The following is a 23,487-nucleotide window of genomic DNA, read 5'->3' as shown; positions in this document are numbered from 1 at the left end:
GTACAGTGTGTGTTGATTTGGAGTGGTGTGTGAGACTCAGATCGAGATAATGCACTTGTGTGTTTCTCTGTTGACGTCACAGCTCACGGTCTTCACTAGCGAGGGTTCGTGTGCTGTGTTCATTCTTGCGCTTGTGATGACGTCATTTTCCTGTGGCTAAAGAGAGATTATTTATGGCATACATTACGATGGCAATATGTGATTACCTAAAAAGCAAAGCAAAGATAGCAGCATGCAGGTGTGTGTGTGTGTGTGCCAGCCGTGCAACTCGACACGTAACTGATGCGGTGTGTTTGGCATCCGGAGTCCACGTGATCCGCTCATAGAAAGAGTCGCTCTTGTGATTAGAGCGCGTTACACACAGTCGTTGTGTTGCATTGGGGTTCATTGGTTTTCTTGCTGTCAGACGCTGCAAGGGCGCAGGGTCGACATCAGCGGCTGCAGGAATGATGGGAGACTTCAGATCTGTGTGTGTGTGTGTCTTTAAGATGATTGACTGTTTTGGGGGTTGTTCTCAGGCCCAAATGATCCTCTTGATGTGTGGCCATTTTCTTGATTTAAGCGCTGGGGATGAAGAGGTGGAGGAGAGAGAAAGAGAGGAGGAGGGCAGTGTATGTTATGTATAACTTCACAAACGGTCATGTGATGCACACACACACACACACACACACACACACACACACACACACACACGCAGACAAGCACACAAGCACACATAGCTCATGGACTGTAGACACCTGGAATCCAGAATAGGTGTATTTTATCTTTGCCAGACGAAACTGCAGCCACACACACACACACACACACGCACACACACACACACACGCACACACACAGTTGCCTGCTAACTATGCTTTTAAAACAATGCCTTCCCTGTAGCAAAATCTAGTAAATATAGAATCTAAAATCCCATAATACACTGGGAAAAAATAATTTTTCAAAGTTGTAAACAAAACAAACATTATTGGTGTACAAAAAAAAAAAAAAAAAAAAAAAATATATATATATATATATATATATATATATATATATATATATATATATATATTTCAGTATTTCTACTTCACAATTTCATGTTTAATGTGTTACTTGCTGTTTCTTTGTAATTACTTGTGACATTTACTAGCAATTCTTTTCTACGTCAAATTTCTTAGTGTAAAAATGGTTTCCAAATTGTTTCTACACCATTTTGTTTTCAGTGTACTTAGAAAGATAATGCTGCATTTTCAACATACATGCATTGCTGTTTCCAAATACACTGAAACAAATTTGTTGGAGGCAAAATACATCACATTATGGAAGTAAAATAAGTACATAATTATAGAAACATTGAATTGAGCTTGGAACTATGGAGTAGAAAAACTGAAATAGTATTTACTTGCAAAACAATAATCTTTGTTTTATTTACAACTTTGAAAAAATATTTTTTTACAGTGCATTTTACTTCAATAATGCATGAATGATTTCACAGGGTGCTTTGAACAGTTTCTTAAAACACCACACAAACACAAACAACTATTTTCTCAGAAAACCGCAGTGAGATTTTAAACGGCGCTCTGTCAGATGCAACATAACAGATTTATAGTGGTAAAAGGAGTGTGTTTTTTTGTGCCCCGGTTGTGGTGGTACGCATGCCAAGAGAGGCCAGCAGTGTATGCAGTTCCTCCAGTGCGCTCGGGTCCACAGCGGCCTTAGACGAGCCCATTACGAGCCCAGCAGAGAGATAATGTGCTGTGACACGCGTTATGTACACGGCGGAGCTGAGAGAGCACAGGTGTCACACCAGCCATTAATCTGACAGCACTACTGTATTACTGCAAATTAAAAGTAGCACGATACAGAGAGAGAGAGAGAGAGAGAGAGAGAGAGAGAGCGCTAGTATCCGCACGGACCCTGGCTGTCTGAGCTACGAAGCTGCAAGTGACATTTAAGAGAATTTGCAATTCCGCCGAGAAAAGCTATTACGGCACAAATTAACATCTAACATCCACACATCCCAGAACCCCCCCTCCACAGCTGTCTCATAAGAGCACACCATTAAAAAGATGAGAGCAGTTTCACGCCGGCCAACCCAAGACACCACTGATGCTTAAATTGGGCTTGCGTTTTAACATTAACCTGATTGTCTTGTGTTTATGCTGGGAAATGCATGTTTAATTTTTAGCTGTAAAATTCCACTTCACAATGATTATTGTCATGAGCATGATGGCATGGATTTCATATACTGTAATCTTGAGGCTGGAGAATCCTACAAATGAGATATTAACAAATAAACATAAGAACTATAAAACGTAATGCATTAAAATCACGTCCTTCAAATAGAAGCTTGTATACCACATCGCCACACTTTTATTGTTGTAACAATAACTGTGAAAACACCGATATTTTAATGTAAACTATGGTTAACATGGTAAACTTCGTTATAGACACATGCATTACAATTTTCCGCAATATTATTATTAATGTTATTTCCAAAATTTGCTCTTTTTAATCCGTATTATTTTTCTAAGTGTATATTAGTTGTATTTTTTCGACATGCTATAATATGTACAATAATACATATTTTATTTTTATACATACTACACTAAATGTATATAAAATTCACATACTATCTATCTATTACCTAAATAGTATGCAAGATGAAAAGCCCCAATTATAGTACATTGAAAACAGCATGCTGAAGAATCTGGATCATATAACCTTTTCAAAGAGTGCACAGTTACAAACATTTTAGGCAAGTTTTGCCAGCAGTAAAGAAGAGGAAAACTTTCTTTTTCAGGGACAAACTTGAGGCTGAAACTTAGAGGGCATGTAATACAAGATGCTTACATGCGAATGCAAACGGTACATGAAAGTGTCTTTATCCCTGCATACATACTTTTTACACAGCCATAATATGGGAAATACATACTTCAAGTCTATAAGTATGCAAATTGGTACCAGCCTTAGTTTGCTTTTATACATTGTAAAAAAATAAATAAAAAAAGTTGCTGCCTTAAATTTTTAAGTCATCTCAAATTCAAATTACATTAACCCGACTTTAAAAAATGAGTTGAAACTTGCTTAACGTATTTTGATGAGTTAAAGCAATGTAAAAACATATGTTGCCATAACTTTTTGATCACATCATTTTAATAATAAACAGTTTTGGTACTGTGTTGGTTCTGCGCTTGAAAAGTCATGTCAAATTTGTGTCCTAAAGCGAGACGAATGAAAATCTCTAGTGCAGACCCAGTATTTCTCTCTCTTTCCCATGGGGTCAGGCCCTGTGGGTGTGAATCCTGCGGTGTTATGGAGTTCTTATCTGCTCTGATAGAGCGGCTCCCTCGTTACCTCAGTCTTAATACTGACTCACGTCAGAAGGAATCCGCTCCACTCAGTTTCAGATCAATACCACAGCAGCAGGACAGCACACATCGCAACTGTGCAGCAGCGCCTCAAAGCCTCCAGGTGAACGCATTACATAAGCACCAACAGGAGAAAACAGTCTCGGTTTGTGACAGAAGCAAGAAACTCAAATGCACACTTAACTTAGGAAACCTAATAGACAGAAGAAAGTGGAGAGAGTAAGCAATGGTAAATTGCTTAGTAAAAAACTCACCCATTGCATGTTTTATGGCAATATATCGCCATAATCGAGACTGAGCTCAAGTATCTTAAAGGGGTGGTTGATTATGATTTGACTTTTCTAACTTTAGTTAGTGTGTAATGTTGCTGTTTGAGCTTAAACTACATCTGCAAAGTTACAACACTCAAAGTTCAAAGCAAAGGGAGATATTTGCTTTTACAGAAATTGCTTTTTAAGGACTACAACAAACGGCTGGTAGAGACTACAAGAGCTTCCTCCCGAGTTAGTGACATTACCAACCCTAGAATTTACATAAACCCTGGGGACGTTATTTATATATTATCATGACAGAATATGCCTATCATTGACTAGAAGATAACTACACATCAGCTACATAAATTCATCAACTAACCATTCAGAAATGTTGTCTACATGTTGTCACTTCTTCTTGAGTCTCTCCATCTTTGTCCGACTCCATTTTGAACATAAAAGGCTAAAAGTTTTTGAAATTTTCAGTGCATATCTGTGTGAGGTAAAAGGACACAAGCTGTTGTAGCTCCGCCCCCTGTGCCGGGAGCAGCAGCTCATTTGCATTTAAAGGGACACACATAAAAACGGTGCGATTTTGCTCACCCTCAAAAACTGACAATTTTAACATGGTATATAAAAATATCTGTGGGGTATTTTGAGCTAAATCTTCACACACACACTCTGGGGACATCAGATACATGTTTTACATCTTGTGAAAAGGGCATTATACCACCCTTTTAAAAGTAGTCAATATGACATGCATGCTATATTAAAATGATTCTAAAGTCACATGAAAACTCATTTGCACTTCTGCATATGTGGACAAACTAGATTTTAAATATTTTTACAGACCTAAAACGTCTCATTTTCCCCCCATATATTGATTCAGTTCTTCAGATTCAGCTGTAATATAACAATGTTGGTTTCCTGGTCACAGTAAGAGTAGTTGATTTTCTCTAAGAAGTTGAAGCGTTACGTTCATTGCTCCTGCCAAACGCCACAGAAATGCAGAGCAGTAATGGGCGCACATGTGTGTGTTGCTCATCCAGTGAGTGGGAAGCTGTTGTCACAGGAGTAAATGACAAATGCAGTTGTATTGATCAGGTTTGTGGCCCAGGCTCCCTAATGGCACCTAATTAATGACTTCATTTGCCCCTGCGCCCGATACAGCAAATACCCACTCCACCTCAAGGACCCCCATGGGAGCCGTCCAAACAGAGCGCCTGCTCAGAAACATGCAGCTTTAACAGGCTGAAGTGGGAAAAACACATGGCCAAGTCATCACTATTGCTATTGCTCATAGAACTGAAGTTGTGACTCTTGTGTTTTCTGTTAGTGAGATACTATATATATAAAAAAAAATCGTGAACGCCTTAGCAACTGTCTTTGCAAACTCCTGGAACCCTCTATAAACAAAATTAAATATTATAGCAACCACGAAGATCACCATAGCAACAGTATAGCAATGCCCTAACAACCACCTAGATCACCCAGTCAATCATATACATAGCAATGCATCAACCACGAAATTCCTTAGCAATCAAATTGTAACAAGTTAACAACCACCCAGAACACCCTACAAATGGCATAGCAACGGCCTAACAATCACCTAGATCACCTTATCAATCATATAGCAATGCATTGCCCACTAAATACCCTAGCACTCACATAACAATAAGTAAACAACCACCCAGAACACCATATAAACAACATAACAACACCCTAGCAACTATTCAGAACTCCCTAGCAACAGCATAGCAACACCCTAACAACCGCCTAGATCACCTAATCAATTGTATAGCAATGCATTGCCCACTAAATACCCTAGCAATCACATAGCAACAGGTAAACAACCACCAGAACACCCTATAAACAACATAACACCCTAGTAACTATTCATAACATCCTAGCAACAGCATAGCAACGCCTAACAATCACCTAGATCACCCAATCAATCACACAGCAAAGCATTTCCTACAAAATACCCTAGCAACAACATAGCATCAGGTAAAAACTACCCTGAACACCCTACAAACCGCATAACAATGCCCTAGCAACTATTCAAAACACCCTAGCAACAGCACAGAAATGCCCTAACAACCACCTAGAACTCACACTCAATTGTATAGCAATGCAATGTAACTAAATACCCTAGCAATCACATAGCAATAAGTTAACAACCACCCATAACACCCTAGAAATAGCATAATTATACCCCAGCAACTATTCAAAACACCCTAGCAACAACATAGCAACGCACTAAAAACTACTCAGAACCCTTTCAGAAAAAATCTACTGGGACACACACACACACACACACACACACACACACACACACACACACACACACACACACACACACACACACACACAGAGCAAGTGTCCAGTGTGTGTGTGTGTGTGTGTGCGTGTGTAAAACCATGCTGTGCAGAAAGAAAAGGTCACCGTGACAAGCGCAGTGGTAATAACCAGCTGAAATGGTGCCATCAGACAGACATGATTGATCAATTGAATTCAGCGGCAGTGAAAAATGTGCGATCAAGAAGAGTATTACAGACACGATGAGCTGGGACAGGATACTCATCAAGACTTCATTCCAGCCTGAGCCTCTATCACTCCATCCATCCATCTATCCCTCTCTCTTTCGCTTTCATCCCCTCTGCATTTATCCCCTCATCTCTCTTCTCACTGATTCTTGAGGAAACCAGGCTATAAAACAGAAAAAAATGATTTTGTATATAAAAACATGTTCATTTGGGTGCAATCTTCTGTTTTTCTTTGCTTATGGCTCACAGAACTGCATTAAAATGAGAGAAATTGTCAAAAAATACCAAACAATTTCTTTGTAAATTGTCTTTATAAAGAAAAGTTGGCAATAGTTGCGACAAAAAATATAAAAAATAAATACACCGGCCCCTTTATTAGGTACACCTGTTAACTGTTCATTAATCAGCCAGTCACATGGCAGCATGGTCAAGGTGATTGGCTGAAGTTCAAACTGAGCATCAGAATGGGGAAGAAATGTGATTTAAGAGACTTTGAACGTGGCATGGTTGTTGGTGTCAGACGGGCTGGTCTGAGTATTTCAGAAACTACTGATCTACTGGGATTTTCACACACAATCATCTCTAGGGTTTACAGAGAATGGTCCGAAAAAAGAGAAAATATCCAGTGAGCGGAAGTTCTGTGAGCGATGATGCCAGAGGAGAATGACCAGACTGGTTCAGCTGATATAAAGGCAGCACTTACTCAAATAACCACACGTTACAAGCGAGGTCTGCAGAAGAGCATCTCTGAACACACAACACGTCCAGCTTTGAAGCAAACGGGCTCCAGCAGCAGAAAACACACCGATGATGCTCCTGTCAGCTGAGAACAGAAAACTTGGCTACAACTCACACACGCTCACCAAAACTGGACAATAGAATATCAGAAAACCGTTGGTCTGATGAGTCTCAATTTCTGCTGCAACATTCAGATGTGTGAACAGCATGAAAGCATGGATCCGTCCTGCCTTGTATGAACGGTCAGGTGCTGGTGTAATGATGTGAGGGATATTTTCTTGGCACACTTTGGGTCTCTTAGTACCAACTGAGCATCGTTTAAACACCACAGCGGACCTGAGCATTGGCTACTTCCAGCAGGATAACACACTTACCCCTGGTTTCACAGACAGGGCTTAAGACTAGTCCAGACTAAAATGTAAGTCTGAGCTGTTTCCACTGAAATAAACTTGCACTGACTGATCTTAAAAATATATCAGTGCCTTTTTAGTTTTAAGATGCACATCGGTAATGTTTTTTTTCTAAGCATGTTTATAAAAATTACTTAAATGTCCTAATTGATCTATGGTCTAATCCTGGCTTAGTCTAAGCCCTGTCTGTGAAACCGGGCCATCATGTCACAAAGCTCAGATCATCTCAAACTGGTTTCTTGAACATGACAGTAGCCGCGTTTCCATTACCCTTCAAATTGCGCAAATTGAAATTGCGAATTGAAAATACGCCCAATGGAAACACGTCAATTTCGCAAAAACTCCCATTTATCGCAAAAAAGTTTTTATGCTCGCATGAGGTGGTTTTTCAGGCAATTCGAAAAAGAAATATTTAGCAAAACTGCAGTGGATTTTGCGCATTTACAGTCACCTGACGTCGATGACGCGGTGTGTTTGGACAGAATACGAGACAGAGCTTTTTATTAAATTCATATAAGACAAAAGAATTATAGGAATAATGGATTCTAAACCTCAAAGAAATGCCACAATCAAGACCTCGAAGCAGAAATGAGGGAGAAACACTCTGAAACACCTCATATGTGCCGCTCTCAAGTATAATAAGGGTCTTTCCTCACCATTAATGCTTGAAAAACACACATACATCTCCTTCCATTAATAATAATGGCCAGTGCAGTGGCTGGGATATAGTACACAAACCTATCAACGTTCGTTGCCATGATTTTTGGAATGATTTTACTTATCGCAAGAGGAAAAAATGAAATTTAGTTGCATTACATCGGTTAATGGAAACGCCATCATTTCACAATAGTTTTTTGTCGACATTTAGAAAAATAATCACAAAAGTTTTGCACAAATCTGTAATGGAAACGCACCTAGTGAGTTCACTAAACTCACTAGGCCTCCACAGTCACCAGATCTCAGTCCAATAGAGCACCTTTGGGATGCGGTGGAACAACTATATTATTAAATAATACTTTTTTCTCAGGTCATCTCTCTAACTCTTCATCCACTCTCTCTCTAAGTCGGGTCAATCAATACAGGCAGAGTGTGTCATACATCACGGTGCCTGTGGGCCGCACTGAGAACATAATATGCTGCGAATGCAGAGTGACAGATTTGTAAGGGAGACACGACTTTCCAGAGAAGGCGAGATGTGAAGATATTTAAAGGAGCTCTAAAGGGTGTTGGCAGGGTGAAAGAGAGAAGAGAAAGAGAGAGAGAGAGGAAGGTGTGAGAGAGTCTTTTACTCAGCACAAGGGTAATCAGGTCAGAGGAAAACCAAGAGAAAGTGCTGTGTTTGTGGAGCGTTGTTTAACCGGTAAAGAGATTGAACAATAACGGCAGAGGTTTTCTTCAGGTGTGTGTTTGTCAGGTTCAGTGTACAGAGGTTTTGGGGAAATCAAATCAGCCTTACACACGCCTGGAGAAAACAGGAGCATCCGATGCAGTGCAATACAGATAATATAGGATGTGTGAAATTAAAGATTTCCTCATGCAAAATAAATCAACTGGAATTAAGTTAAAGTATTTAATTTACTGGATTATACGATTTATATCATGGAAAGAGTCCTGATACATACCTTTTTTTTGCCTGGATTTATATATTAAATAACCATGTAGTAAATGTTGAGTTTAAACATTTATCTATTTCCCTTTTTACAGATTATGATCTAGAAATATTGTCCTATTTTAACTTTATATATATTTTAGAAATATTCCTGGTTAAATGCAGATTTAAATTAATTTAATCATTTAAGACATGCTGATTTTGACCTGTCCCTAAAAATTGCATTTAGTTGGACAATTTTGAAAGCATAGCCTCATTGTTAGACTAGTCTTTCTGTGTCTGTGTAAAATTATATCCAACTCCAGTTATAACCATCTAAACCTGGGAAACTTCTGCATGATACATGCAAAGATGTGTTGTTTACTCCCAAGAGCAGATTTCAGAGCTAAAAAGACCATTTAAAATTCCCCATTATGCTTTTCGAATACCTTCAGGCAGTGTGTAATAAAGCTGTTTGTGAATGCAAAAGCTTTGTAAATGTTAGAGATCAAAGTGCATGATAAGTCATTGTCTCCTAAAAGGAAGTAGCTTCCTGTAGCTCAAACAGTAGAGCGTCGGCGCTTGCAACGCCAAGGTCATGGGTTCGATTCCCAGGGAAAGCAAGAAATTTGTACCTAGAAATGCAATGTAGGTCGCTTTGGATAAAAGCGTCTGCCAAATGCATAAATGTAAATGTTGGAAACGAGTTGTCAGCAATTCCAGCCTCACTTCCGCAATATATACCTACAGTCAAATAACATAAGATTTGTGTGGAAGAACATAAGTCCTTCAACAAAAATATAAGTTGCACATTATCTTTTGTTTAATTGAGCAAAACAATGAAATACAGTATAGTTTGCTTTTGTATGAGGAAAACTCAAACAACCTGAAATGTTCTCTCACTTGGCTCTTGGATTGTGGAATATTCTGTTGTTGTGGAATGTTGCTCTCTCAGCGCAGACGAGTAGAAAGCTGTTTTTGGGTGTCTGTAGATGGCTCTGAGGGTTCAGCGCAGAGCAGTGATTCTCAGGGCAGTGTGGAGAGCCTGAGGAAACATCTGCGAGCCGATGCCTTCACACAGCAGCAGTTAGAAGCTCTGGACCGAGTCTTCGAGAGGCCGGCGTTCCCAGATGTCTTTCCCACTTCTGAACACGTCAAACCGGAGCAGGTGAGTGACGTTCCCTTCTGCCTCTCTGTGCGCGCCTGCAACGAAACATATCGACATTTAGACCTGTGTATACTTACCAAAAATACAGTACAATGATGGTATCAGATACTAATACCATACTACAGTATTTTAGGGATGCTCCCAATTGTGTAACACATTTATTCTTCAGGATAAACCCCTATTAAAAAAAAAAACCCAATTCTATGTTGGTTTTACTTATATGTCTGGTGGTGTGTGTGTTAGCGTTGCAGTGAGGATCAAATAGCAGAACTCCCTCGGTTTATTGATTTTCTGATGAAAATAAAAATACATTCTTAGGAAAAACAACATGAGATGAGCTACCACCCCCTCACTGGCCATAGACAACATGAGCAATGATGTCATTTCCTGTAAGGTTCCTGTTTACAAAAGCTAAATGTGGCAAAACACTCACAAAAGAACAATGTTAGCAATTAACACACACCCACACACACATCCAAACAGCACCATATGAAACCCTTTACGTACAATTTCGCATTAAAAGTCTTGGATTTATTATAATGGATAACCTTTATTTACTTTCACTACTAAACAACAAGTGACGATTAATTTCTCTCCCTGAAAGAGCGAGTCGGAGCCATAAAGCAAAGGGAACAGCCTAATTGAGTTGATTTTAATTTGGGTGCGATCGGGAGACATTACTCCAGCGATTAATCAGGCCGACAGCACTCACCTCCAGAAGAAGGCCTAATTTGCAGCTAATTACAAAACTGATTTTCACTGCAAGATCAATACCGAAATGAATTGGAAATGACTCGCAATCACAAAGGCCGTCAAAGAGGGTATTAAAAAAGGAGGAAAAAAGACGAAGGAAACACAGAAAGCCTTTGAAGGAAAAATGGACGAACGGAACGCTCTAGAAAAATCAGTTTTAATTTAAAGCAATATTAATCAGACTATTTTCTCCCTTCATATAGACCTTTTTTTTTCTCCTTCGCAATCCCTAAACCAGACGACCGGTCTATTCTCTTTCTCTCTATGTCGGGCTATTAGTATTAGTGGCTTTGTTCCAAAACTAAGCCATGCTGTCTACTCAGTTAGCTGTCTTCTAAGGATGCACACTCACTGCGATGGAACACTCTACAATCGACTAATTCAAAGTATCTGTTTTTTCATTACCAAAGCGAAATGTATATTTATTTGAAAGCATATTTTTTGCCCACACACACACACACTGTAAAAAAGAAAATAGTTACTGCCATACATTTTTAAGTACAATCAACTTGGATTTTTAAGTCATTTCAGCTTAAATTACATTACACTGAATCTTGTATAACTTATAAAGGTTTTGCTTCACTTATTAATACGGAATTGTTTAACTTATTTTGCAAATGAGTTAAAGCGATGTAAAAACATATGTTGTTACTTAAAACAATGTAAAAACATTGTTGTAACTTATTGATCATATAATTTTTAACAGTGCACCTATTATAAACTGCCTGTTATGCTGCATGATATTGCAAATTGGTATTTCTTATCATATTATTTTAACTAATTATATTCATAAACACACTGGTTTGTATAGGCTTGTCTAGTTTTACCATTTACTGCACTTTGTAATGCTTTGGTTATTTACCTAGTGACCAATGATCGAAATTCTCTCACATTCACAGAAAATAGCTTACTTTTGTGTTGCAAAATATAATATACTATATTTCACTGAGCTCATTGCAGAGCATTATGGTATGGTATTGCCTTCGAATTCAAAGAATGTCTTTTTGAAGCAGCCTCCGCTTTACAGAGCTTGCCTATGATGTCTAAAACACTGTCTACATAGGCAGCTCATAGGGTTTGGAACAGAGCCAGTGTTTTGGATGTGTTTAGAGGCATTAAAAAGCCATTCTGGAGATGCTAAATGTGACAGGCTCTCCTCCCACACTTCTGCCAGCCATGTGCTCGTCCTTTTCACTCTCCCCTCCATCTGCATGAGAAAAGCCCTGTTCTGCTCCACGACCTCCACCGAAAAGAGCCCAACATCAGCCGCGAACAGTTGTAGCCCACAATTAGAGTTTATCTGTGATAGAGACAGACATGGCTGGGGTCAGGGGCCTCCCCTGTGACACACACACACACACACACATTTACTTTGGACAGACATTCTCAACATGCAGACGCCGGAAGTCTCATCTCATTAAATAACAAAAGAGTTTAAGAAAAAAATCCCCCCCATCTGCTGACACGGTCTGAGGAGCATGTCTGTGATGGAAGGGGGTTGTGGAAATCATAAATCTTATCAATGTCATTTCTGAAGGCTTTGCAACTATAAGTGATTTAGCAAATGCGAAAGCATCACTTCAGAAATTATCTTATTTATACGAGGTGAACTAATCAGTAAGGCCTTATTTTAAATTTATAACAACATATATCATCATTTTTAGTCTCTAAAGATGGCTTGTTGTAGCCAGAAATTGTCATCCCCTATTTTATTAGACGCTAAGAAATATTCTAGGATGCTGTGAGTTGTTGGCAGGTTATTATCATTAAATAAAACTATTAAAAACATTTCTGTTAATTGAAATAAAGCTGAAATAAATTCAAATAGAAATATTAGATGAAAAATTAGAAATGCTGCCTTGTCAAATGACTGAAATAAGTTTTAGTTGGAGCACTAAAATTATTAACTGGAAATATATATATATATATATATATATATATATATATATATATATATATATATTATTATTATTATTATTTTTTTTTTTTTTTTTTTTTTTTTTTTACCTAAATAGTAATATTTAAAACTGAAAGAAAAAAAATTTATATATTTATATATATATATATATATATATATATATATATATATATATATATATATAAACTGTATTAACACTCGTCATTGCTATGCAATTTTTGGGGTGGTTTTTTTGTGGGGTTTTTTTTTTATACGTTTATTATAATTGTTGTTAATTACTGGCCCAAGTGAAAGGAGACCAACCTTAAGTCACTGATATTCTGGTCTGTAGATATGGTTTCATACCCATATTTCATACCAATATTTATGATTAGGGCTTACGTAATGACCAATTAACTTAAAATATGAGAAATAGTAATAGTAATAATATATATATATACTGTATAAACAATACAAATTCAAGGCATAGTAATATTAAAAGAAAAAGCGCATACAGTTGAGTGAGTTGTTAGTTTGATTTGAATGCCTGTCCGTAACATCATAAAGGCTGGTAGGCTGAGCGATGTTGACCTGATCTTGATCTTCTTGATCTGCAGGCGAGTGAATACAGTCTCCCTGCATTAAACACAGGCCTGGATGAAGTCAAGCCCAGTTTATCCTCCGGCACGACCTCTGACCTGGGCGCCAGCGTGTCACAGAGCTACTCTGTAGGTAAGATCACCTGATCCATGTCACCAACCTTAATGACCGTTAACGCCCTCAAAGTCAGCTCAAATGGATAATTCTTTACATTCAGCTTTCTTTAGTGTGTAATGTTGCTGTTTGAGCATGAAAAAGCTCAGTGTTTCTGAACTCCCTGAAACACCTCCATTGTAGTCTCGAGTTTCTTCCGGGAACGAACACGTCACAATATTCCTCATTTAAATAATTAAATCAGAGGAATAAAGGGGCGGGGCCTGGTTGAGTTAGTTAGTAGTGTGTTGAAACTGGCGGTTATGGTAAGGGGCGGGACATTTCCCAAACACACTAGAAGAGCTTTGCCAATCACAACACACACATCCAGCCGACCAATCAGAGCACAGTGTGCTTTTCAGAAGGAGGGGCTTCATAGAGACAGGAACTAAACAGAGCGTTACTGACAGACTGGGAAGAGAGGAGCTGCAACAATGGAGAATATGAGGAGAATAATCAACATTCAAGCAGGAAAACATGTTCTTGTAAAGCCCAAAAACAAAATCCAGACTTTTCATAACTAAATGCATTTAAAAGAACTAAACTGAGATAAACTGGGCAATCTTTGCGCTCAGATTTGACTATGCTGGTCTTTGTAATATTCAAAATGCAATAATAACTTGCTCCACTTCTGAGATTAGTTTGCTTTTTGGCCAGTGTCACCATAGACCTACTGGTTAATGTTCACCAATAGTCAGATAGCTATTTTAGTCCTTTATTTAGGCCACTGTTGTCTGTTTATGAACCCTTTCAAAAAATCTTGCCTACAGTTAACTTAATGCCATTGTTTATATAACGCAAGTATATTAAATAATGCATTGAATATCCTAGGAAGTAAATTCGAACTCAAATGCTGCTAATAAATGTGTCAGTCATGTTTTATTTACATGCATGTAGAAGATTAGATCTCATGTGTAGTGATATTGGTCTTATAACGGACATAATTAAACCAACTTCAGACTAACGAGCTGTTGCACAGAGGACGTTTGTTCCTTAACTGCTCTATCACAGCGCTGAGCTTCAAAATGATATCAAATATTAACATTTACATAAACAAATTCATCATTTGCTCATGGCAGACAGGGAACGTGGGGTATTTGTTTCTCTGTCTCACTCTCACTCTCTCTCTCTCACTCATGTGCTCTTGTTAATAATAAATGATGGGACGGTTAATTAAAACGTAGTGTGCTTGTTGTGCCAGTTATTAATATGAAATGTGTGAAGTTTACTGACAGTTTTACGATCGTCTTCAGGTCAAAGATAAATATACACCGCTTTTATTAAAATGCACATAATTATGTGGAAGCCATTATGGCCATTATTGTGTTTGTGTGTGTTTGGCTGGTGACAGAAAGCAATAGAGAGAGAGAGAGAGAGAGAGAGACTGATTATCTGTTTCATGGCAGTTTCACATCACCACAGATTTGTGCATTGTTTGTATTAATCAGGTATGAATATAATAAGCATGCTAATCTTTCAGCGTTTGCTGACCTTCATGACCCTCAAACCAAAGCCATAAGACTTCCTTTCTTCTGTGGAACACAAAAGGAGATGTTAGGAAGAATATTCATAGTCTTTTCTACACAATGAAAGCGAATGGGGATGAATGCTTTCAAGCTTAAAAAATAAGACAAAAGCACCTGAAAAGTAGTCACACGACTATAACGCACAAGTTTGGAACAAACTGAGGATGAGCACAACATTTGTGGTTGAACTAGCACTGAATGTATTCCTGTTTAAACATTCACGATAAGCGTACCAAATATTCTGAAGCAAAACAAAAATATTTAAATGATTTCCACTGGTTAGGCTGAGATCCAATGTTCAGATGAATAGTTCCTTTAATGGAAAAGAAACACAGATTACACTCATCCTTAAAATGTTTTCCAACCCCAATTAAAATGCCCACAGTTATTGATCTTGTTGATTTTATGCATGGAAATTTGCATAATCTATTAAAAATGAATGATTCATGAAGCAGTCTGTGCCAGAGGAGATGCGAGTTCTTGGTGAACTGTGAATACCTCACAGATAGACATCTTTTATGTCCTTGGCTTTTTCTATTAAAAACTAATCAATCAACCAACTAATATACATACATACAGTACATACTAAAGATATTGCCCCTTTAAATAGCTTCAACGCTAGATGTTGGAAAGCTCTGGTTCATTGCTTCTGCTAAACTTGGTCCAGTTATATGGAAAAAGCTGTTGGGAAATGCAATGAATTTGTCACCTTAAAAGAAGCAATAGTTTCTCTTTCTCTCTCTCTCTCTCTCTCTCTCTCTCTCCCGACACACTGGCTACCCGTGTCCGCACCTGAGGGCACCACGCTCCTAGTCACACAAATTAATGCTTATTCCATCTTCACAAAAAGCAAACTAACCTTTGAGCACACATTTGATAACAAACGACTTTCACCGAGCATCCAGGGAATTAGGGCAATTTGGCTCTCCAAACATCCTTTGCTTAGTTGTAATTAATTAGGGTGCCGTGTTTTTTGGCTGGTGATAAATTGCTGCATCCTAAATGTAGAAAATAGAGGTCAAACGTTTCCCGTAGCCTCGATGTTGGAACATTAAGGTGTCCCTGTCGTGGCGGATTTAATACAGCTGTGAAGCAAGTGTTTGCACTCAACCCTTTTGACTTCTTCAGATGATACTAAGGTCACCCTGATTTTCAGCATCAGGTGTTGAGTGTTTCTTGTATGTTGACAGATTATTGAGGATGGTAAAAAGCTGAAGTCCAGCAGTGCAATTCTTAAACCTGAAACATTCTCAATATGCAAACTAACATGTGAATGCTTGCTCAATGCATTGAAGCATGGCTCTCTTTTACACTTGTGTACACACTTTTACACACTAATAGTGCCCCTATTATGCTTTTTTCAGATATTATCTTTCATGTAATGTATAATATAGCTATTTGTGAATGTAAAAGGTCGCAAAGTTTCAGAATCAAAGTGCAGATAAATGGAGTTTTAGTCTCCCGAAAGAAAGAAGTGATTCTGAACAGCCTGAAACGAGTCGTCAGTAATTCCAGTCTCACTTCCTGCTGAATCTGCGTAGGTTTGTAACACATTTGCATAATTTCCAGCCTGTGGTCTTGATTGGCTGTCGGCGAACAGCGTCTGCTTTGTCCCGCCCTCAAACACTGTAGTTTATCTGAGACTGGGAGAGTTTGGTTCGTGTTAATCATGTTGAGAAGACGCTGTTTTCTGCTGCTAAAGTAAATCCACTTTGATAAGATTGATACGGTAAAACCCACGCCATCGTTCATGTTCATATCACTGTGTATCAAGTGCTCAGAAAAAACTGAATTTCAGATACGCTAATGGCTGTTTGGTTTCTGATACTGCAAGCGGTTGACCAATCACAACAGACCGGGCCATCTGACCAATCAGAGCAGAGCAGGCTCACGGAAACGAGAGGTTTAGAGAGACCGAATCCTTGATCGAACCATTTCACACACTGTGAGAAAAGAGCTGATGCTGCATTATAGTATGCTGTATATTATAAGAAAATTAAAGTGTTTTTTGACCTTGGATGCACATAAACCTGTGGTAGGAGACTCCAAACCAACTTTAAAATAGCATAACGGGCACTTTTACGTGCATTCTTTTGGCCGTAACAATAAATAAATACTACAGTCAACAGTTTAACTAACTTTAGCAAATTTGCTCAGCAAGTTTTTCCTCAAACTGCTTCTCTGCCATAAAAGAGAAAACCTACAGTATAAGAAGACGTTATAAAAAGATGCTAATGGTCCTCTTGTGGCAATTACTGAAAATGCAATACATACTTGCGCTGCATTATTGACACATTTCACAAGTTGTCCATCATGAATCTCTGGAACTGAAACAAACACACATTCAACACATCCTTCATTTCGCCAAGACACCAACATCCAAGAAATAATTTATTAATAATAATAATAATCCAGCCAACATAGTTAGTCAGCCTAATTAAAGGCTATTTATGTTGATTTAATGGTTTGTTGCTTAAGAAGCATAATTTTCAGATTTTAGAATAACAATATCCATTTTATAATTGCACGTTCATTTTTTATTTATTTTTTAATGACGCTTTTGTTCAATCTTAAGTTCATTTTTAGCCTGCATGTTTTATCTGGTCATTGGCAAGTGTCCTGGTCCACACAGGATTACACTCGCTGAGCTTTGATGGACACTGTCCTGCTCATTAGAATTGAACCGATGGCCAAGTTTCCCCCAGCGTCCCCAGTAAACCCTCCACAGCCCCCCTTACTTGAACAAAAACATTAGTCTGTGAGGGGTGTCAGGCTCCAGCGCTCGGCTGGGTCCGGGCTTTGCGTTGTTGGGTAGGACAGCCAAGCGTCAGACCCAATTACTGCTCTGAATGTGGAGCTTCTTGGTGCTAAGAAGAGACATTGACTGTTCAGTGGAGGCCGGTATGGGCCGGTCGGTATGACCCAGGCTTACATCTGTTCTCTGTTCTGACCTCGAAAGGACAAGAATAAATCCTTTGATACGCAATGTTTTTCCTTTTCTTTTCTTGACCAAAAACGGATTCCATTTAAAATCATTATTTCTACAGTTCAAAATGCATTTGCAATCAATTGCGTGTCAGCTTGTTCATGCATGGAACAGCCAGTGAGTGTAGTTGTGTTTTGTGTGTGCAGGTCGGGATATGGCCAACACAACCTTACCTGGATATCCCCCTCACGTCCCGCCCACCGGACAGGGCAGCTACCCAACGTCCACGCTGGCTGGAATGGTTCCTGGTGAGCATAATAAAGAAGTGTTGCAATTGACAAAATTGAAAATGAGAACTTTGTGATGTTCCACAATTTCTTTTTTAATGCACAGAACAAAAATCAATGCAGTTGAGTTTATATTTACCTTGAAATGCATTAAAAACTTAAGTGTAGTTATTATGATTTACCTTTATGAAAGCTGTCTTTGTGCCATGTGCCAATTTTTCCATCTGCCGTTGGTCAAACAAACAGATAGTCCCTCCCCAAACTCACTGAGTCACAGTTGAGATTCTCAAACAAATACACTACCATTCAAAAGTTTGGATTAATAAGATTTTATTGTATTTTAAAGTGATTAATACTTTTATTTGCCATTAAATTGATTAAAAGTGACAGTAAAGACATTTATAATGTTACAAAATATTTAGTATTTCAAATAAATTTCTGTTCATCAAATATAACCAGCACACTGATAATAATCAGAAATGTTTCTTGAGCATCAAATCATCATATTAGAATGATTTCTGAAGGATCATGTGACAATGAAGACTGGAGTTATGATGCTGAAAATTCAGATTTAAGGATTCAATTACATTTTAAAACATATTGTAATAGAAAACAGTTATTTTAAAATGTTTTTTTTTTTACTGTATTTTTGACCAAATTAATGCCGCATTGGTGAGCAAAAGACATTCATAAAATCATACCGACCCCAAACTTTTGAATGTTAGCATAGTTGTCTATGCATATTAAAATAGTATTTTAACTTTTAAAAAGCCACACTTCACTTTTAACATCTATACATTGATGAAAGCTCAAATAGTAAAATATTAGAGTGGCCTACATTTCCGAACTGACCAGACACCATTACTAATAAATAGTGTTTACAACGGCCTGCAGACACGCATAGAAGCAGCATTTCACTGGTGTGTGAATGCAGGAAACCTTTAACTATTGACCATCAAACCTCAATTGACTAAAGAATTAACTGGTCCAGCAGACCTCCAGATGAAAGGCATTCTGAGATCACTGAGCTCAAACCAGTTTGTAAAATGTGGTTCGATCTTGCATTATTTTTAGCAGCTCCACGTAATAAGAGCAGCAGCGGGTCTCGGCAGACGTGTCCATTATACCTGCTGCTTCACAGAGATTTACTGACAGACCGCAGATAAAAACACCTCTTTATTATCCCATAAAGGACAAACTGTGCTGGACCAACACAAAGGCTTTCTTCCAGCTCAAATTCCACAATAGAGAACTTTGGAGAAGGAAAAAAGGGACATAGTAGTGCACTCATTCAACAGGACACAATGGGTTTTAGAAATCAGACTGAGAATATATTGTGACATTTTCTGAACAAGTTTGAGGTTTTATCATAAACTGCCAAAGTTACAGCAAATGTGATGTAAAATTGCTGGTGCATTATTTTTTAAAATGCCTGCATGTTTCCATTTCAGGGAGTGAATTTTCCGGGAATCCCTACAGCCATCCACAGTACACGACCTACAATGAAGCCTGGAGATTCAGCAACCCAGCAATACTGAGTGAGTGCCATTACAATAATGTGCCATGGTCAACATCAAAAATAAATAAATATACAAATCAAATTGAAACTGCACAACACAACAAAACATGACATAGCATAACACATAACAAGCTGTATAACATAACACAACAACATAAAAAAATTGTGTGTAAACTATACTGTAAATAAAAACACCACTTTGTGTTCACAGAGTCATTTACGTAATCAGTTCAATTTGATTGGGTTGTGATTCATTGTGCATGCTAAAGTTTATGTTACATGCAAAAATAAGAGAAAATTTGCAATGAAGGAAATGGTGGAATTTGCATTAATTTGTGTGATAGAAAATCATAGAAGGACTGGCATACGTGAAATCAATACCATATGATGCAAAAAAATGCAGACATTTTCATGGTGTATTGAAATGGTACATTCCTTTCTTATTAACTTTCAGGTTCCCCCTATTATTATAGTGCATCCAGAGGCTCCGCCCCCCCAACTGCTGCCACTGCCTATGACCGCCACTAGTTACCACGGAAACCAGTTTAGGCGGCACACCCATGGACTCGGACTTCATATTCTGCCAGTGTGAGCAGTGCAGCTGATTGGACACAGTGGTTTCATGCGGTCACATGATGAAGAACAGACCAATCAGGAACAAAAACATCTCAACGACAGTTCAGCCATTCACACAGGCCTCAATGGGCTTCCACACGTGACGAGGGAAAACTCATAAAAATGAACAATAAATGTATATCTCATGGAGTGAGGGTAAATAGGATTTTTAAAACGTACAATGGAATTAACATCTGCTTTTATAATACGTTTTATATTTTGTCCTCATTTATATTCATAGGTATTCATACATAAAGTGGTTCTTTTCATTCATTTGGATAGGCACTGAAATGAACAATATGACGCATTACAATATAACAATATAACATAACATAACACACAACACAACACAACACAACACATAACACAAAACAACACAACACAACACAACACACAACACAACACAACACAACACACAACACAACAACACAACACAACACAACATAACATAACATTACACATAATATAACACAACATAACTTAACACAACATAACATAACATTACACATAACATAACACAAAATAACAACAATAAACACTGAAATGAACAATATGACGTATTACAAACATAAAGTCTTGTTCATATGTAAAAGCATTTACATTTCAGATTCTGTCAGTGTGCTGATAATGTACTTTTCAGTGTCTATCCAAATGTCTGTGTACACTTTATTTATGAATACCTACGATACGAGCAAGATCACCTGGACGATCACATCTGGAGAGTCTCTGACAGGGAAAACCTTTCCAACGCATGGTAGCAGATTCTCCAAACACGTTTCTCTATCTGTGTGTGTGTGTGTGTGTGTGTGTGGACAGCGCAAAAACGAACAGTAAAACTCTCCACTCAACGCTCCACTCAACACACACCAAACTATTACTCAATACAGTACGTACTCAAACTCAGCATGGAAATCAAAGCAGGCGTACTCCTCCTGTCAGCGCCAGCAGACGCTAGCAAACTTCTGTGAGAAACAATCAGAGACCAACCTCAAAGAAGAGACGAGGAGAAAGATCTCATCAGAGAAAACTGCTGTCAATCCTGGTCCTACTGACACCAGATATCATTATAAGTGGAAATATTTGAAGATGCATTTTTGTATGTCGTTTTTATAATGACAAGGACACTACAGTATGCATGGATTATTTTCATTCATTATGCATTTTTATGTGTTTATCATAGATCAGATTCTCAGGAGGGAGTTGAATTGAACCACTGATATGATCGTTTTACACCGGATTCACTGCAAACTGGTTTTCCTGCTGAAATGCAGAAGTGGTTTAGTGAATTCACCCCTCCGTGTTATTTTTTGCACTATGGGTTGTGCTCTTTATAAGATGAATATCACCAGTCTTGACTGAATAAACAGTGAACTTACTCAGTCTTCAGTCGGATTGGACGCTCGGTAAGATTTTGAGAAAAACAAACATGTACTACTGATCATTCGAAGCACTTAAACCTCCAAATGTGTTTACAGAAGAGTTAGCAACTGTTCAATTAATCAACAGATGGGTTGCACACTGGTTATCGGCTTTATGGTTTACTTTCAGAACTCAAAAACATTTTGGGATTGTCAAGCTGTTTCAGTAACGCAAAAAAAACATTTCTTTAATGCTTTACAACAAGTGCAATTCAGCAAAACATTGATCATAATTATGTACTGTACACTCCAGTTTTAGTTCATGCTGTGATAAACTTTAGTTTTCATCATATACGTTACAGTTGAGAGAATGTACTTGTATCACATTTGCCAAAGACTTTTTGTTGATGTGTATTTTTTTTTCATTTACAGTCTGCTGTCGCATTGTACAAACAGTATTATAGTAAAAACATTTTCAATATATGTACAAATCCTATGCAGAGCAAAGAAAAAAACTGTTGTATGCATAACTATAAAACTACTGACATGTTGGTTTTGTTCATTATTTATGTTATTTTGTGAAATAATAATTTTTAAAATCATTTTGTGTGAAATGTCATTTCTGTACTGTAAATACATTCTGATCGAATCTGGTCCGTCTCTCTGGTTTCATCATCTGTAGAGAAGTAAAATAACTTTAACAGTGTGACACACACACATGGGTCGAATACAAACAGGAAGACTCTGATATCTATGAACTCCTAAATCAAAGCAACACTATTTACTTTATGGCCTCAAACATTTCTGCCAGACCGTACACACACACACACACACACACACACACACACACACACACCGACTGCAATTACTGCCAACCAGAAACTACTTTACAAATCTCCCAGACTTCACAAAGAAACAAATGCCATCTCGCTGATTTGACTCTTCATGTAATGTTTATTTATAAAGTTAATATTAAAAGCAAAACTCAAATTTGAAACAAATAAAAATGTGAATTTTAAAGAAGTCATGTAGTGTCATTCATCTGTTACTGGTTTAAAATGATCATAGTTAATCTCTAAATCAGTAACTTTTTATGCAAAATAGTTCAGCATTATATAATATATAATAGTTCCTCTATCTATCTATCCATCCATCCATCCATCCATCCATCCAGCCATCCTATTTCTTAGTGTACAGTACATTCTTAGAAACAAATGTTCAGTGGTGTTCTATATGGAACTCTAGTGTTCTAGACTCAACTTTAAAGAACCATTTAAGGCCAAAAAGGTTCTATATAAGGAGAAATGTCTTAAATGATTGCATAATGCTTTAAAGTTTAAGGGGTGATTTAATTTTTTTCTGCTGATAAAGTACATTTACAATCTGTTTAATTCATAAAATGTAATCCAAATAAACTAAATCCCTAAATTTATCCCATGAAGGGAACCCCTAAAAGTTCTATATATGAGGCGCCTGACAGAACCCTTTAAGCTCTAAATATGACCTTTTGTTCTAATAGTGTAGCATGGATCTGACATTGTGAATATCACTTGTATCTATCACAATAACAGCTTGATGTTGACAGTGTTGAGGTAAAGCATGCCAAGCAACACAAGTTATGTAAACAGATTACTTTTAAGTAACTAGTAAAGTAATACATTACTTTTAATTTTACAACAAAATCAATTTTATGAAAACCTAATTAAAAATGTTAAATAATGCAAATATACTTTAGGTATTTAATCTCACTTTATTAACCAATGTATTTGCTGCTGACCTTCGATGATCCAATTCAACCACACTAA

At 37.7% G+C, this 23,487-nt stretch overlaps 1 protein-coding gene and 2 long non-coding RNA genes across 6 annotated transcripts in view; 1 reads left to right on the top strand and 2 right to left on the bottom strand.

Annotated features, from left to right (window-relative positions):
• The window catches only part of pax2b (paired box 2b), a 29,597-nt gene extending 9,153 nt beyond the window's left edge, over positions 1 to 20,444 (top strand). For 2 of the 4 annotated variants that reach the window (XM_079851470.1, XM_079851469.1), the window contains exons 6-10: positions 9,873 to 10,048; positions 13,316 to 13,430; positions 18,110 to 18,211; positions 19,642 to 19,728; positions 20,183 to 20,444. In XM_079851470.1, the coding sequence (XP_079707596.1) occupies positions 9,873 to 10,048; positions 13,316 to 13,430; positions 18,110 to 18,211; positions 19,642 to 19,728; positions 20,183 to 20,301 (599 nt within the window). In that variant the 3' untranslated portion in view covers positions 20,302 to 20,444. Of the gene's footprint in view, positions 1 to 9,872; positions 10,049 to 13,315; positions 13,431 to 18,109; positions 18,212 to 19,641; positions 19,729 to 20,163 lie in introns of all 4 variants that reach the window. The other 2 variants (XM_079851472.1, XM_079851471.1) reach the window with 1 other exon arrangement.
• On the bottom strand, positions 66 to 9,850 carry LOC307147023. The gene is made up of 3 exons (XR_013819206.1): positions 9,784 to 9,850; positions 281 to 564; positions 66 to 156 (listed from the first exon to the last, which is right to left on the bottom strand). It is a non-coding gene; the product is annotated as an uncharacterized lncRNA (long non-coding RNA).
• Positions 20,438 to 23,487, bottom strand: part of LOC307147022 — a 37,959-nt gene continuing 34,909 nt past the window's right edge. Inside the window, exon 3 of the long non-coding RNA XR_013819203.1 lies at positions 20,438 to 22,358. This is a non-coding gene — a long non-coding RNA (uncharacterized lncRNA). The remainder of the gene's footprint in view (positions 22,359 to 23,487) is intronic.

The sequence above is a fragment of the Squalius cephalus genome, assembly GCF_949319135.1.
Source record: "Squalius cephalus genome assembly, chromosome: 19".
Lineage (NCBI taxonomy): Eukaryota > Metazoa > Chordata > Actinopteri > Cypriniformes > Leuciscidae > Squalius > Squalius cephalus.
The sequence above is the reverse complement of the archived record's forward strand: the minus strand, read 5'-3'. Positions and strand labels throughout refer to the sequence as shown.